Below are 16050 nucleotides of genomic sequence, written 5' to 3' on the forward strand. Positions count from 1 at the left end.
TATGCAATGTTAACAGTAGACGACTGAGTGTACATATAAGTAGACAGCTCACACTGATTACATTTCAAGTGCACATAAATATTAAATATCAGACCCAGACTACAATTACATTAGTCAGCTCTGCAGTATACATTGTAGTACACTAGTACGGCGTGTTACAGGTGTACCAGACTGTACTGGTGTAGAGTGTATTGTGTGTGGTGTATAACCACGCAATTTCACACTATTTCCGGCACTGTGTGGTATCTCCATGTAATAGCTGAAGTGTACAGTGTTCAGTGTACTGTAGAGAAAAACCGAGAGTCATGTTACACACCGCTGGGGTAATGCGGGAAACGTACGTGTTTTTAGTTTTTAAACTTTCCAAATTTAGAGGCCTCAGTATCGTGTGTGTGTCCTTCTGTTCTAGAATGTTATTACCTGCACATTTTCAGATATTTTTCAAGATGGCGGTTCAGATTCTGGTCTAGCAAATAACATACTCAATCTGATTTGATTGCAAATTATCAAGCCACCGAGATATTTGTGCCAGCAAAAAAAGATGCTAATTATATCATATACCGATAAGTGATATCATAATTTAAAAACCATATCTCATTATAAATTAGCTTAACATTTTAGTCAAATTCGTCTTCAGCAACACCCTAGAAAGTTTTTGAAAGCTTGGGTAGAATATCGACACTTTATAGTTAATATCAATTAACTATCTAGTAGATAATACTTTTACGGTAAGATTATTACTTTGTAACCTGATGACAGTATGGTTTATGGGTCATTCGGAGATTCGAGTCTGTCATAGTGGTTGCTAGGGTGTTGCTGTGGTGACAATTTGTAGCCTAGGAAACTAATATCACGTAGCTCTTACGACACTTTCTGTACATTATATCAAACACACATCGAGCTATATATTTTAGCTACAAAAATAAAAAATTACGTGCAGGGCCCCCGCGTACACTCAAAATACAATATCTTAACACAAGATAGCTCCTAGCAAGCAATGCTAACATCCTAATAAAACTAAACCTAAAAGTGAATCTCAAAGATTCTTAACTAAACATGAAAAAACTGTGAAAGTAATAACAATAATTTGACGAGTCAGCTGGTATTTTAATCGCATTATTTAAATAAAATACCGGCATTTTTAGAGTTAACAGGGGCCACGTGCACGTATTAGGATATTTCATTCAGTAAATCGTAAAGTCTTTTACAAAGATAACTAGAATTTTTATTTAGAGTATATAAACTTAACAGATGATTTAAATCAAATTATCATTGTAGAATGAAAAGTGAATCAATTGCAAATCATTAACCTGAAAGTAGTCACCGAAGGATACGTTATTTTAACTAGACATTAATAAATATTATACTTACGGGATATGCAGCCCTTAAACCTAATACATAATGAATTAACTGAATCAATTACAACTGAGTTGAATATATATTTCACTTCAAAACTCTCTTAAAAACTTAAAAAGGATGACCGTAAACAGTAGTCATGGAAACTGAGAATATGTCCGAAGGCAAATCGGACTTAAAGAGGCAAACTTTTCCACGCAAGCACCAGCGTGAAAATATACATTTTATAATCTTAAAAAGTTCAAATACCAATTAAAATTAACCTCCAAAGCTCTGCACTCAATACATTATAATATATTATCAAGACACAACAATTCATTAAAAATGTCTCAATAAAAACAGTCGCTGTTAAATTTTCCAAACTCTGATCGGTACCGAAGGGGGGCACACCAGCATGGTAACCATGGTAACCCCACTTCAACACACGACCGGAGTGGCAGTAGTCCAGATGCTGGGCATGGTCCACATGTCGGTGTTGTAGCTGGGATACTGATCCGACCAGTCATCTGACAGCGGCACGCTCAGTTCCTCCGTTTCCTTCAGTCGCTTGCTGTCGTGGAGTTCGCTGATCGGAGGCGGTTTAACGCTTTCCATCACGACGGATTCTCGCGGCCTCTTCCGGAGGTTATCTGACTGATCCACGGCTAACTGATCGAATTCTGCGCTGGGTTTCTCGTCCGCACACAAGATTTCCGATAAGAGATCATTCCCTAAAATGTGCATCTCGATGTCCTCGTTCAAGTGTTCATCTGATTTGAAAGGAAGGAAATTAGCTGAGTGGCAGGCCGGGGGAGGAGGTTTTGAGCAGTCCAAGGAGGCGATGGCATCTGCCGCAGCGCGTTGCGCACGGTTCAGAACTGAGGCGATAAGAAGGGACCGACGGAGGGGTAAATCGTGTTGGCAGGCCATCTGAAACTTGGAGATCGATAAATTCATCAACCGCTCTGCTTCGTGCAGGTTACCAACTGTTTCTTGGTTGTTGCAACTGTACATCAAGTTGAATGAATTCATCGCTGTAAGTAATGTCCCGTGTTAAATGTGGTGCTCCATTGTTTGTAAGTGAGAATGACTATGATACAGAAAGGGGTTGCAAAGATTGAACTGTCTTGCAATGTAAGGTATATTTACAAATCCATAGGCCAATGTAAGAGTGAGTATAAAAATGTCTGCATCGGATCTTTTATTTTCCACTTTCTTTAACTTTTGTCTTTCGCATATTACCTTAGTCGGTAATATTATGGGGGGTCTAATTTGGTCCTTTTCGGGCCAAAGAACCATATTTATAACAGTCCATATTTTTTACCCCCCAAAATTTAACCCACCGAGTCAAATTTTGGTGTACCTTTTGGTATATCAGTCATAATATGCTTAACGTTTCTTTCATTCACGTCCAGAAGTATGCTTACGTTATGGTTTGCTGAATTGAAGCTAGTTCTGGTTCAAAAAGTCCGGTTTATCTACTATTCCCCCATCCTTTCAATTTGAGGGGTTAACTAGGAACAATTTCAATTTAAATTTCAGATCAGCAACTTCAGATGAATAATACAAGTTCAGCAGCAGCTGTTTCGCTGTAGTGTTCAATTCGATTTGAGCTTTTTTCACGAAAGGAAAGTCGCAGTCAAAATTGTGGGTGGTCAAATTTGGTTCTTTACGGGCCAAAGAACCATATTTATAACAGTCCATATTTTAAACACCCATAATTCCCCCCCCCCCCCCCCCCCCCCCCCCGTTATATTACCGACTAAGGGATGCATGTAAAAAATTTACGAAATTTCGAGTTGAAGTACATCATACATTAATCGATCTACTCAACATACTTAAAATGCAGTGAAGGTTGAAATGCTGTACATATTTAGTTCATGTCTGTTCCTAGCGAGACACGCAGAAGGTAGTTCCAAACCGTTCTTATCAGGATCTCAGTTAACAAACAAATTATTTAAACGAGGAACGTATGCAGTGTCTATGAACAAGGTCAACTACTAAGGTGCTGAATTCTTGAACACCGACGCGGTATAAAAATCATGAACAAAATGATCAGCAACAATTTATTTGTCGAGGATTGGAAAATGAAAAGAACGCTTAGAAAGGGTAAGAGGCAGGGGACCAAAAAGGTTTCAACTGGGGATAAGGAAATCAACTTTAATATCAGCACGTAACTCCAAAGTTGTGTCCATTTTCATTCCGATATCTTTTTTGGCAGTATCGGTAACATTTTAAAATCATTCACGAAAAAAAGGGAATATTTATGAAAATTGGCAAAATTCCAACTGAAGTATCACGTACAAAAAAATGGTTACAAACGCTCAAAGAATGCACGAGATTCTAATTATCCACTAGAAGAATGTTTGTTAAGAAAATATACTTTAAGATGTGGGCTTGTCTTATCAACATGTTGCTTATCTTCCTGAAAATCTAACATTACAGGTCAAAAGCAAAACACTAAGAATGTATCAACCAGACAAACATAGCTTGGTCGTAACTAAATAAGCAATGAAAATGCACTGAGATAAAAGGGGTTATATAATTTTAAGAGACAGTTTGACTTTCGATTTCAGTGCTCGATCGGAATTGAAATATCTGAGTACTCATTTGTAGGTGTTCTGTCAACCTACGTAGTTCTCAACTTAATAGATACCAAATAAAATTGATGTTATAAATCGGATTCCCTGCAATCCAAGAGAGCGATTATTTACATGAGTATTCAACCTTGGGTACCATTCATACTTTTACTGTCGATCAATTGTGAAGTTTCAAAAACAATGTTTGTCAAATAATAGTTAATTTTCTTACACAATAGAATGGCGTATTCTAGCTCTAGCAACTGTATTTGTATTATGTTCTTCGGCACCTCAAACTTTGTAATCGATCACAAACAAATTAGAAATTGACAATACAATGCCTTAACACCAAGTGGATTAAAACAAAAAGCTAACGTAAGAATAATCAAGAGCATTAAGCAGAGTGTTTTACAGCTTCAATCAGTTCGGCTACATTATTTCAGAGACGATTAATAATTTAATTAATTAATTAATGTTAAACATTTGCTGAGTGCATACGAAAAAATACTCCAAAAGCAATTAAATAACTTCAAATTCTAAAGATAGAATCACAATAAAGGTTTCCCAATTTCTTGTCATTCACAGAGGGTGAAATGCAAGACATTGGTAGAGATGGCGCCGTCTGGTCTACTTAATAGTAACTTTACACTACAATTTTAAATACGGAAACCAAAGTTGGGCTGCGCTCCCAAACGAATAAAGCATCAAATCTTAACACACAACAATTACAACAAAGAAGAATTAGTGACGGCCGTAAATCACGTGGGTATCAGGCGGTTCGTATTGTCCAATGGTAATACCAAATTGGAAAATAACGCGATATGTTATCCAACGCTAAATATTGCCCTTGTACGTATCGATGGTAAAGTGTTCAGTATTTGATAATTTTGCGCGCGGCGTAAAGTCAGTCGCGCATCTTCTCGCAACCACTTACCACTTATCTGGAAACCTCAGGCAATTATATTTATGTTCATAATCATATATGAATAGAGATTCGGCGGAATGACAGGCTGAGCGTGGCCCAGTAAGCAACCACGTATGCAGATCAGCGAGATGCGAAGGATTGACATCGTAAATCAAATATAATAAATGATTGTGGATTGATGATTGTAACATGTAAGCTTATTTACTGGGCGGCGCTCAGCCTGTCATTCCGCCTAATCTCTATTCGGTGCTTATGAACATAAATATATTAAACTGAGGTCCCAAGGTAAATAATCGTTTGCATTTTTCCACTGCACACTGTAACAATCTATATTTGATATTCGAATAACTTTTATCAACATATAATATAATTTTAGATCTGTATACCAAAAATCAACGATTTAGTCACACTATTGACTATGCACTTAATAACTAACAATTAACTTTTAAAATCATTAAAAAATGTTGCCGCCTCTCCACTTCCCCCACGGGTTGACAGTTGATGCGAAGCAAAAATTATAATTCGATGCGAAGCAAGAATAATAGTTGAAGCGGTGTGTTGAAGCGGCATTCGGCAAAGTCCTCCAACCCCCAGGGGAACTTAAAAAAAATTATTTTTTCAAGCTAATTCATAATTCAGTTGTTATATTAATTGTAACTCGCAACTTATTTGGCATTTTGTTAGCCATGTAATCAGAAATCTGGAATTATGTGTAGTGATCACTGATCACGGGGAAGTGGTTACAAGTTTGTAGTTTGCATGATCACTGATCTAATCAGCCAATAAGGATTTTTGGATTTAAATCATAGCACCAATGTCAACATTACACAAAAATTATATATTCATATGCACAATGTATGATATGTGATATCATAATACATAATATCATAATATCATATAATAGCAATGCATTTATTATATATACTGTGTACTGGTTAGGTTTGCACCGCGCATGCATTATAGATGAAAATGCAATGGAGCTACAATTAACGAAAAAATGAAAAAGGAAAAACATGGACATCAATCATCAATCCAATGTTATCCGGATTTTATTCAACTAGCAAAGTTTATAATTGGGATTTGATTGAATTCATTAACAATAAGTTGAAATTCAAAATGTGAAATTGTGCGCGCATTGCTGATTTGTGATTGCATTAAATTTTTTAAATATGCAAAATCAACATAACAGCAAAGCTAAACTCTATAATTTAGAATTATTCTTAGCCTCAAAATATGATTATAATTTTATCTTTAAATTTTGAATTGACTGTCAGTTTTAGTATCAAAGAAAATTAATTTTTTATACTTCAATCTGACAATATCAAATATCATGCACTCTGCAACTAACCAAGCCGCGCAGCGACTTCCAGGCGATACTTTCAGGCGATCACGCCAGCGGATTGATTGCGGAGACAATATTTCGTACTTCTGTTTGAAAGGTAAGAATGTGATCCATGTCCTTAACCCTCTATATTGTAGTTTGGAGTTGTTGTCGCTGATCCTGTACCGATTGTTACAGTTTCCGCACCGTTTGCAAAATATTTTTTCTCCTCAAAGTGACTTCTCATTTGTTCGTTCTATCGTAGAAACCTTTGGCCTGGTTACTTCATGGCGGCCGCGCTGTAATTCGTCGATGCCTAAGACAGATAAACGTCCAATTTATTTTCCGTTTCTTCTGTTATTGGTGCCTCTGAAAATATCATCGTTTGACAACCACATTATTTTATTTCTTAACGAGGTACATTTCTTTTAGTAACATATATTTTGATAGCTCATATGTTCATATTCGAGTTCCTTCTTGAGTTTCTGGAGTTCTTATGGCTATATACATGGACTGTGTTTTGGGAATTTGTCTACTTGATCTCAAGGAATAGGCCTAAAAAAGAAATTAAAAATGCTCACATCTTAATTACTGGGGCTGGCCAAGGAATTGGCAAAATGTTGGCTTCTAATTTGGCTAATAGTGGAAATACTTTGCATTTGGTGGATATAAATTCAGAAACGAACGAAGAAAATATCAAAGATTTTGCGGCCAAAGATTGCACAGTTTATACCTACTCTTGCGATGTCTCTAAGCTTGATTCCATCATAGAAATGAATGAAAAAGTTATGGGAAACTGTCCAAAAATTGACTATCTGTTCAACAATGCCGGTATCATTATTGGCAAACTGTTTCCTGAAACTTCTATCAAAGAGATGGATCTAACAATGAATGTGAATATCATGGGAGTCATGCATATCACTAAGATCTTTTTAGACGGCATTATAGAAAATGGAGGTCATCTTATCTTCACAGGCTCAGTGGCTGGCCAAATCGGAGCCCCCTTCATGACTGATTACTGCACAGCAAAACACGCAGTAACCGGCTTCAGTCGAACCCTCTTGTACGATCTCGAGCACATGGGAATCAAGCACGTTAAAATCACCACCGTCTTTCCACATTTCACAGATACTGGTCTTGTAAGAGGAGCTACAGTCAAGCTTCCATTACTGTTCCCCTTGCTGGATCCTGTTTGGGTAGCGGATCAGATCGTCGCAGCCACCAGAGAGGAGAGAAACGAGGTGATCTTACCACGTGCCACCAACTACGTGATCCTCCTTATGTATCTGATGCCTTGCGAGGTGTTCAGACGTTTCTGTAAGTGGTTAGGTAACGATCTGATGAAAACCTTTCGACAAACCAGAAGCCATGAAATAAATTAGATGTTCGGTTTGTATTGATTTAATGGAATCTGAGGTTGTAACATTTCGACGAATTCCCTGTCGAATTTTACAAGTAAACTTTAACGCCTGTGTGATCATGGATGTTAAATGTTAATTCTGCACGATAAAATGCATTTTGATTAACTTTCCAGAAAAACAACTAATCAAACCACTGCACTAGATATTATAATCTCGCTCTTTAAAAGGTTTTTGATCAGTAGTCATATTATTATTTTTATTTAAGTAATCATAGGTAGAGATTAAAAATATATCATTCAGTTCCATCTTTCATTTATCTGAATCATCGTCAAATTTAATAAGTACTGTATTATACTCCTGACGCGGACGTAGATTATTAAAAATATCGATAAGTCACTCTACAAGAAGTTTAAGAGCTGCCGATCATATCATGCACGAGAATTTTAATGTCGTAGTTTGTTTTTAAGACCTGCCCACTGATGAAATGAATAGATATTATGGTTGTGGCTGTAGGATATTATAATCGTTTGCTGTGGTTCATTACTTTTTGTTTTATAAACTTTGTGTTACATTGCTGCCTTTCTACTCAACAACTGAGAAAGTTTTAATGTTTTAGTGTTTTAGGGTGCGTTCAATACCTTTGTTTAATAATTTTGTTTGATTTTTTACTGCTTTGTTACAGAATTTGTACCTTCTTTCTAGCTTTTCGTGTTTTTTTTGCGTTATTTCGTTATATATCTTTAATTCTAAATTATCTGCATTACTGTAATCTTAATTGATTTATTCTGATACCAAGTAAATTCCATAATACACACTGGACTATACCCTTGACTTTGCCAATGATGAAGCATAATGATTAATTCTAGGGTAATATTACTTATGTTACCAGTACCAGTTAAAGTTACCATTTACCAATACCACTAATTACCAGTACCATTAATAGTATAAACAATTATTCTCCCCTTTATTTCCCAAATTTTAAGAGGACTATCAAACATTTCATTGAAATGAACAGTACATGTAGTGTGACATAATGAACCATTTAACGGCACGTTAGTCACACGGCACGTTAGTCACACGGCACAGTATAACAATCCCCTGCAGCTGCCCTATCATGTGGTTATAAAGATAGTATTAGATTATTTATAGGCTGTTTAAAAATACCTAAAATGTCAGTGTAAGGTAGGAACAAGGCGTCCAGTGAGTAATACAGCATGCACTGTTAAGGGGGTGTCCATATTATGTAACGTAACACTGGTGTTACTCTGACAATTGTGCACGGCTAATGCCAAGTAATTGTATTTGAAATCCCTGGTAACACTTGTTGGGGGTCGTTTGCAGTCTTCCTATCTTGTTAGTCTTCTCTTGTGGGTGATGTTTTGTGCGTGTTAGTAATTATGTGTGAGGATATTCTGGGCTGCTAAATTGTTCTTGTTGTGAGCAGCAGACGGGATTTGAGGCTTTGCTGGGGTTGTTGAATTCTGTTTTTAAGATTTTCACTTGTTTTCATTTCGACTATAGTTTATTTATGTGTTTGGGTGATGTGGCCATTTATACACAAAATTCTAATATATTCTCTTTATTTGTTCTTATCTATAGCACATTTATTGATATTCAGAATTACAATTTACATGTATAAATTTAAATATTTAAGTGTTAAATAATGAATGTTACAGAATAACATGTGCATTTTGTTGTCTTCTTGATAAGTTATTTTTTCAAGTTCGATCTAATTCACTGTGTTTTTATTTACTACCAATCCATCGTACTAGAATAATCGTTCAGAGCGACAAAAATAATTCCAAACATCGTTTCAATAATTTATATATTAACATCTTACCTGTACTGAAAAGTAATGACCTGTAGTTTATCAAACCAATACCTCACTTTAAAACTCATTGTTAGGATGAAAGGAGTAACAAAATGAGGACCACACAACATCAGAAACGTAGTATTCCCTGAAATGACACACACTTAAAGCTCTCACGTGACATCCCACGTGACTTTTCTCATCTACTTTAACAGGTAATATACGTGGTATAGATCGAGCACTGTGATAGGTTAGAAATAATCACGTGACATTTATAAAGTGCTGTGATAGGTTAGTATTATACGTACGTGCCTTGTTGGCGTGGATTCACTTGATATGACGAATGTTTCAGCTTCAACAGATTTTTTATAATATATTTAAAAGCTTCGTTATATGCTACAGATACATAAAAGAGGGGGGCATACCTGTTTTTACTGATATTTGACAAAAAAATATTATCATGGCCCCCCTCAAATGCGATATGTTTTCTAGTCTTCAATCCCGACTACTCAGATCACTGTTACTACTTTTACTGATAACGAATAGTGTGTTCTCTGGCAGTGTAGTTCGTTTATATTCCGTACCCAATCAGGGTTAATCTTATTCAGAACACATAATATTTTACCCATCACCTCTTGTATCACCTCTTGTACGTCATGTAAATGTAAGTCTAAAATTGCTGTAAAATTTATAAATTATCAAGCTATAAAATCACATTGCCTCCTCGCATCTGTTGGTGGCTGATAGCACAACTTTACAGATCAGTTGATAGCACTCGCAGAGCTACAGAGACATTTGCGAGGATACTTTAACAGTATGAACATGACATTTGCTACAGTGGACAGGGATGGCAGGGAGATTATTGATGCTCAGGAATTTATTAAAGGTATTTCAATCGGTTACTCATTGAGGAGATTTTGATCAAACATTAAATTTCTGTTCTAGTTAATTTCATTTCTCCAGTTCATGTTTTTATTTAGGAAGATATTTAATTTATAACACAATAAATCACTGCAGACAGACTGTATTTTGCTACGTTCCGTTCAAAACCTCGACAGAAACAGTCCATGTACTTCTTCACTATCGATGAGGAGTTCGTTTATCAGCCGTGAGTTCTTAACTTGCTGATTGGTTAATAATAATTAGTTGGCTCATAAGTTCATTATTTATTAATGAATCACCCAAGGTTCTCCTCCTAAGTCTGGTTCCTAATTGTATAATTTATAATTCTAGTTTGTGTTATAGTTTGTGCTAGTTGTATTGCATGGCCTCCGTATTAGTACAATCTACACTTTGTCACCGTGAAGCCATTTCCAATTTTTAGAAACCCTCCGAGTTTACTTTTATAGCTTCATTACCACCCCTTCGCTAATCTAGTTAAAATGGTTTGACAATCTAATATTCACTCCTGCACTGATCATATTGAAAATAACAACAAGTATTATTGGGTGTTTTTGACACGGGGATTTCCCTGCGTTTTTTACAGTGCTCAGATACCAGGTATCTTCACATGTCACGTACAGTTTCATGCACTGTAATGCTTGTCATGGTCAGTGCAATGTGGACACAGTCAACTAATGACACCCAATAAACCCAACAAAGTACTCGACATATCACTCCCTTTCATCAGCTTAACACGTGGGCCACATCACAGCCTCTGATTGGCTAACGGAAGTTTTAAATAAACCAATCACATCACCGGCTGGTTTGAACGGCGCTCAGTAAAGCGTTCATCTTCTAATGATATCCACAATACATTGATTACTGGTGAGGGTATGCGTGTTGGGATCACACGATATGTAATAGTGCGTATTATACTATCGCCGTTCTGAATATACGTCAACATAGTGTACACGTTGCACAATTCATCACTGGTATATGGTTTCTGTGTACAGTATCTGTAATGTTACTCTGTTTATAGATTATGGGAGGGGATATTATGTATATTGTTAAAATTCAAGTCTGCACATTAAACTTTAGTTAACTTTAGTAAAAATCGTATTCTTAATACTGATAATATTAATAAGTTCACTCACAGAATGTGACAGCGACCTATAACGTTTTACGTATATAATTTCATATCTTTTCAGATTTTACGCAGACTTTGGACCTCTCAATTTAGCGATGTTATATCGGTATTGTGTGAAAGTTAACAAAAAATTAAAGGTATTGTAACTTTAGTAATTAGTAATTATTGTAATGTTAGGTAGTTTTAACCAACATTTTCTTCTGAATCACAAATAGAACTGAAAAGGAAACACGTTATGAGAGGGTTATTTGTTAATGACCGGTTTTGCACAAATGTTCAAACATCAACCCCGGCCATAAGTTAACATCTCATGACTCATGATGGGGGGGGGGGGGGGGGTAAATGATAACCCACATTTACAATATCCTCCTCACTTCAGTCTCCAACTCTGCGGGGCAGGAAGCTTATCCACTACACGAGTTACGACGCGCGTAAGCGCGCCAACGCCGCCTGTTTGATCTGCTGTTACGCGGTAATCTACCTCAACAAGACGCCCGAGGAGGCCTTCGCTCCTTTCAGGAACGGCAAGGGGCACCAGTTCTACGCTTTCAGGTAGGGTTTATTTTAGTTTCAGTTGGTACCGTAAAAAAAATACCTAGATCTGTGGGAACGTGAAGTATTCTTCAAGGAGACTGTATTTCTTGAATAAGCTGTATCTGCCACCATCTCACAATGTCCTTTTATGATATAATCTGCGATTAAATTTTTGTCATCTTTTTATAGCTGTCAAATTTGATGTGAAAGTAGACGTAAGCTTGCTCTATATTAGTTAATAGTGTAACATACCTTTCTGGCTAAAACAATGCCTATTATACTGATAATATGATTTGGAGATTGTTTGTATCGAGTTATAATTATATCAGAAAGTACATGTATTTGTAATCTGCGATCTAAAATGGAAATGTTAATATTGATAAGCGTGAGGTGCTATATAATAATACATTTCTCCTCAATTTATGGTATGCGTAACCTCATATTATCTCAATTAGGACAACAGATTGATGTGATATGATCTTGTTGTAGAGTTGACCGTGTATCACTATCAAGATACGATGTCACCAATCACTTACATGCTCTGCACACACAATTTTATATCTCTGAATAATATATTTTGACCCTCTGAGCAGCTGAGCTAAGACTGTAAAATCATATGCTTGAGATACCATTCGTAAAGACGATATTATCGGCCTATTAAATCATCATTATAACATCTAAAATATAATTCTTGCGAAACTGCAAAAATTAATACTATGCTTTGGAAATCAGCTTCAAAGGCCTTTCAAGTCGGAATTAATTTTTGTCAGGAAGCACATCATGCTTTAGATAATATAATAGCTCGTATTTCATGCATACACTTTATCATGCAATAACAATAATTGTACTTTACAAAGGATGCTTGCGGTAGGAGCTGACCAGCTTTGTTACTTAGAACCACCTTTGAAAAAGTAGTGCTCGATTGAGAATGTAAAAATCTGTAAAACCATCGTGAGGAACATTGTTTATAATTTATAATTATTTTCTTACAATCATGATGCGCGGAGGAAGTGAGCGTAGGAAGCATGCGAGGGAGATTGTTTTTAAGTTTACTGAATACTCAAAGTGTGTATTGAGTAATTACAGTGAGATGACATGAGTCAGTTAAATAGATTTAAGCATGGAGAATATTGATAGTTGCTCTTGAAAGGTTGATATTGTAGTTGATAGTTGTCAACTAAGACATCATGCTGATGTAAGATATGTTATGGTAAATTGGGATATTGCACAAGAATCTCAATAAATCAGAAGGTTATGCTGTTATTGAGAACTGATGCTGAAAGATCACAGTTACCCTCTGAATTAAAGACAAAAATAAATCTTCCATATAACCTCTTTGTGTAATGTTCAATAATTTTAACTCTGCAAGTTTCTAGATTACAATTTCTACATTACGATTCCCGAGAAACACTGGAAATTTACTCAACTCTCCATTTGATTAGCGTAATGTGAAAAACCTCTGTAATGTGATTGTCTGATACGATACTCTCCTTATTTGGGTAGCTCAGAAAACGGGCACCTCAAATTTACCTACTCAAATCATAGTGTTCGCTTCTACGGAAAGCTCTAGAATCTAGATAGGACAGTTTTTTGGTAAACTCCTGCTATCCAATTACAGAAATACTGCCAGATCACTAGGTGCCAATATTACAAATATGAGAAATACAGAATCTAAGATTGTAACTGTGATTTTAGTACATCATAAATGGTGTTCTCATCAATTTTTAAATTAAAAATATGACGCCTCCTAATTTTATAGTACTCATAAAAAGATCTTAGTTAGGTTTGGTACACTAAATTGAAAGTTATTCTGGGGTTTAATTGGTTAACATAAGGATCTCGACTATGAATCTATTATTAACCAAGGCAAGGCACACACTTATAATTTTATTAATTCTATTTCTATTTCAGAGACGCTTCGTACGGGGCCTGTACCTACAAACTCACAGTGCAACACGTGATAGCTGGCTGTTATAAGGTACACTGACTTACCACTGACTTACCACTGACTTACCAACTCACTTACCACTGACTTACCACTGACTTACCACTGACTTACCACTGACTTACCACTGACTTATTAGTCATTTTTTGCTACATGTGATTCATGTTTTTAGATTTCTAGACTAGACTAGATCTCTATTTGGTATGCAAGATACCTCTTCATCTCTTGCTTCATATTTAGATTTAAATTTTAAGTCCCTGCTACAACTGCCCAACTACCAAGTAATCCAACACTAATGTTTATTTAATTTTCAGGCGTTCAAGTCAAAGTTTTTAGATTTTACGACGTTCGACGTTGACGAGTACGAACATTACGAGAGTGTTGAAAATGGAGACTTTAATTGGGTCGTACCAAGTAAGTTTAAAATATTTAATTGGGTCACGTACCTCCATCGTACGGAATTTCAAAACTTTGGTTAGGTTTTAAATTCTTCATATTATTTCTTAGCATCCACCAAATGATAAATGAGTTCCCTAAACTGAACCACGGAATTAGTGTTCGATAATGGGTCTCAAACAAGCTTTCAAGAAATTATCCCATGATTGCAGGTCATCCACTTATCAGCTTTAAGACTGGCCAATAACAGTGATGATTGCTCGTGTAACTGACAATTTAAGTTACAAAGTTACAACACGAGTCGTGTTGTAACTTAAATTGTCAGTTACAATGATCTGTAAATATTACAGACCCTGTACAATAAACCCAATAAAAAACACCCTGTTCATTATCATCCAGTATAACAGATAAGAGTAAGTTATACGGTAATCATCAGGTTTAAATAGAGTTAATACTTGATAATAGTTTAAATAGGGTTATGTTATGTTATTAATAGGGGTAAATAGTAAATACACCAAAGAAACCAAGCACAGAATAGTCTATAGACTGTAGAACCTAAAGTATAAAGTGGTGGTATCTGTAAGCTGTGCAAGTTGCTGACAGGAATGATTGGTATGTGACAGGTAAGGTTTTTTTTTTACATATTTGATAGATTTACAGATCTGGCTTGACTAAAATTTTCAGAAAAAATCATGTTCGCGGGAAGCAAAAATCCGATGAGTTTTTTAGGGGGGAGGGGTAGGGGGTTGAGGGGGGTTGGGAAGGGTTGTCACATGACGAGAAATTTTTTGCAAAAATTAAACAATCTTTATTTGTTGATATTATTCACCCCTGTTGCCTAGAGTGGTAGGTCTGCACTTGAGAAGAGTGGGTCTGGCCGCTAGAATGGTGGGTCTGCAATCTAGAAGTGGGTCTGGCAGCTGGAATGGTGGGTCTGCAATCTAGAAGTTGGTCTGGCAACCAGAATGGTGGGTGTACGTACACCCTTGAAGAGTGGGTCTGACAACCCGAGTGGTGGGTCTGGACTTGAGAAGAGTGGGTCTGGCAGCTGGAATGGTGGGTCTGCAATCTAGAAGTGGGTCCAGCAACCAGAATGGTGGGTGTACGTACACCCTTGAAGAGTGGGTCTGACAACCAGAGTGGTGGGTCTGCACCCTTGAAGAGTGGGTCTGACAACCTGGGTGGTGGGTCTACACTTGAGAAGAGTTGGTCTGGCAGCTAGAATGGTGGGTCTGCGATCTAAAAATGGGTCTTGCAACCAGAATGGTGGGTTTGTATTCTTGAAGAGTGGGTCTGACAACCAGTGTGGTGGGTCTGCACTTGAGAAGAGTGGGTCTGGCAGCTAGAATGGTGGGTCTGCAATCTAGAAGTGGGTCTGGCAGTTAGAATGGTGGGTCTGCAATCTAGACGTGGGTCTGGCAACATGAATGGTGGGTCTGCACCCTTCAGGCTTAAAGAGTGGGTCTGACAACCAGAGTGGTAGATCTGCACTTGAGAAGTGTGGGTCTGTTAGCTGGAATGGTGGGTCTGCAATCTAGAAGTTGGTCCGGCAACCAGAATGGTGGGTCTGCACCCTTCAGGCTTCAAGAGTGGTTCTGACAACCAGAGTGGTGGGTCTACACTTGAGAAGAGTGGGTCTGGCAGCTAGAATGTTGGGTCTGCAATCTATAAGTGGGTCTGGCAACCAGAACGGTGGGTCTGCAGTCTGCACCCTTAAAGAGTGGGTCTGACAACCCGAGTGGTGGGTCTGCACTTGAGAAGAGTGGGTCTGGCAGCTGGAATGGTGGGTCTGCAATCTAGAAGTTTGTCTGGCAA

At 37.0% G+C, this 16050-nt stretch overlaps 2 protein-coding genes across 7 annotated transcripts in view; both read left to right on the top strand.

The window, feature by feature from the left end:
• The first annotated feature begins 6592 nt into the window (after positions 1–6592).
• Positions 6593–9246, top strand: LOC134820647 (short-chain dehydrogenase/reductase family 16C member 6-like). The gene has a single exon (XM_063831152.1). The coding sequence runs from the start codon at positions 6616–6618 to the stop codon at positions 7540–7542; it is 927 nt and encodes a 308-aa protein (XP_063687222.1). The 5' UTR covers positions 6593–6615; the 3' UTR covers positions 7543–9246.
• Positions 9247–9424: 178 nt separating this feature from the next.
• The window catches only part of LOC134820596 (dual specificity protein phosphatase CDC14A-like), a 30181-nt gene continuing 23555 nt past the window's right edge, over positions 9425–16050 (top strand). For all 6 annotated transcript variants that reach the window (XR_010160906.1, XM_063831080.1, XM_063831082.1 and 3 more), the window contains exons 1-7: positions 9425–9546; positions 10092–10217; positions 10349–10439; positions 11422–11497; positions 11740–11912; positions 13806–13872; positions 14154–14253. Coding sequence is in view for 5 of the 6 variants with exons in the window: in XM_063831080.1 (XP_063687150.1) it covers positions 10148–10217; positions 10349–10439; positions 11422–11497; positions 11740–11912; positions 13806–13872; positions 14154–14253 (577 nt within the window). In the remaining variant the exon portion in view is untranslated. The remainder of the gene's footprint in view (positions 9547–10091; positions 10218–10348; positions 10440–11421; positions 11498–11739; positions 11913–13805; positions 13873–14153; positions 14254–16050) is intronic.

The sequence above is a fragment of the Bolinopsis microptera genome, chromosome 9 (assembly GCF_026151205.1).
Source record: "Bolinopsis microptera isolate Bmic1 chromosome 9, MBARI_Bmic_1.0, whole genome shotgun sequence".
In the NCBI taxonomy this organism is placed as follows: Eukaryota; Metazoa; Ctenophora; class Tentaculata; order Lobata; family Bolinopsidae; genus Bolinopsis; species Bolinopsis microptera.

Coding starts and splice junctions, on each gene's coding strand:
- LOC134820647 (XM_063831152.1), top strand. CDS start 6,616: ATGTTCATATTCGAGTTCCTTCTTGAGTTTCTGGAGTTCTTATGGCTA.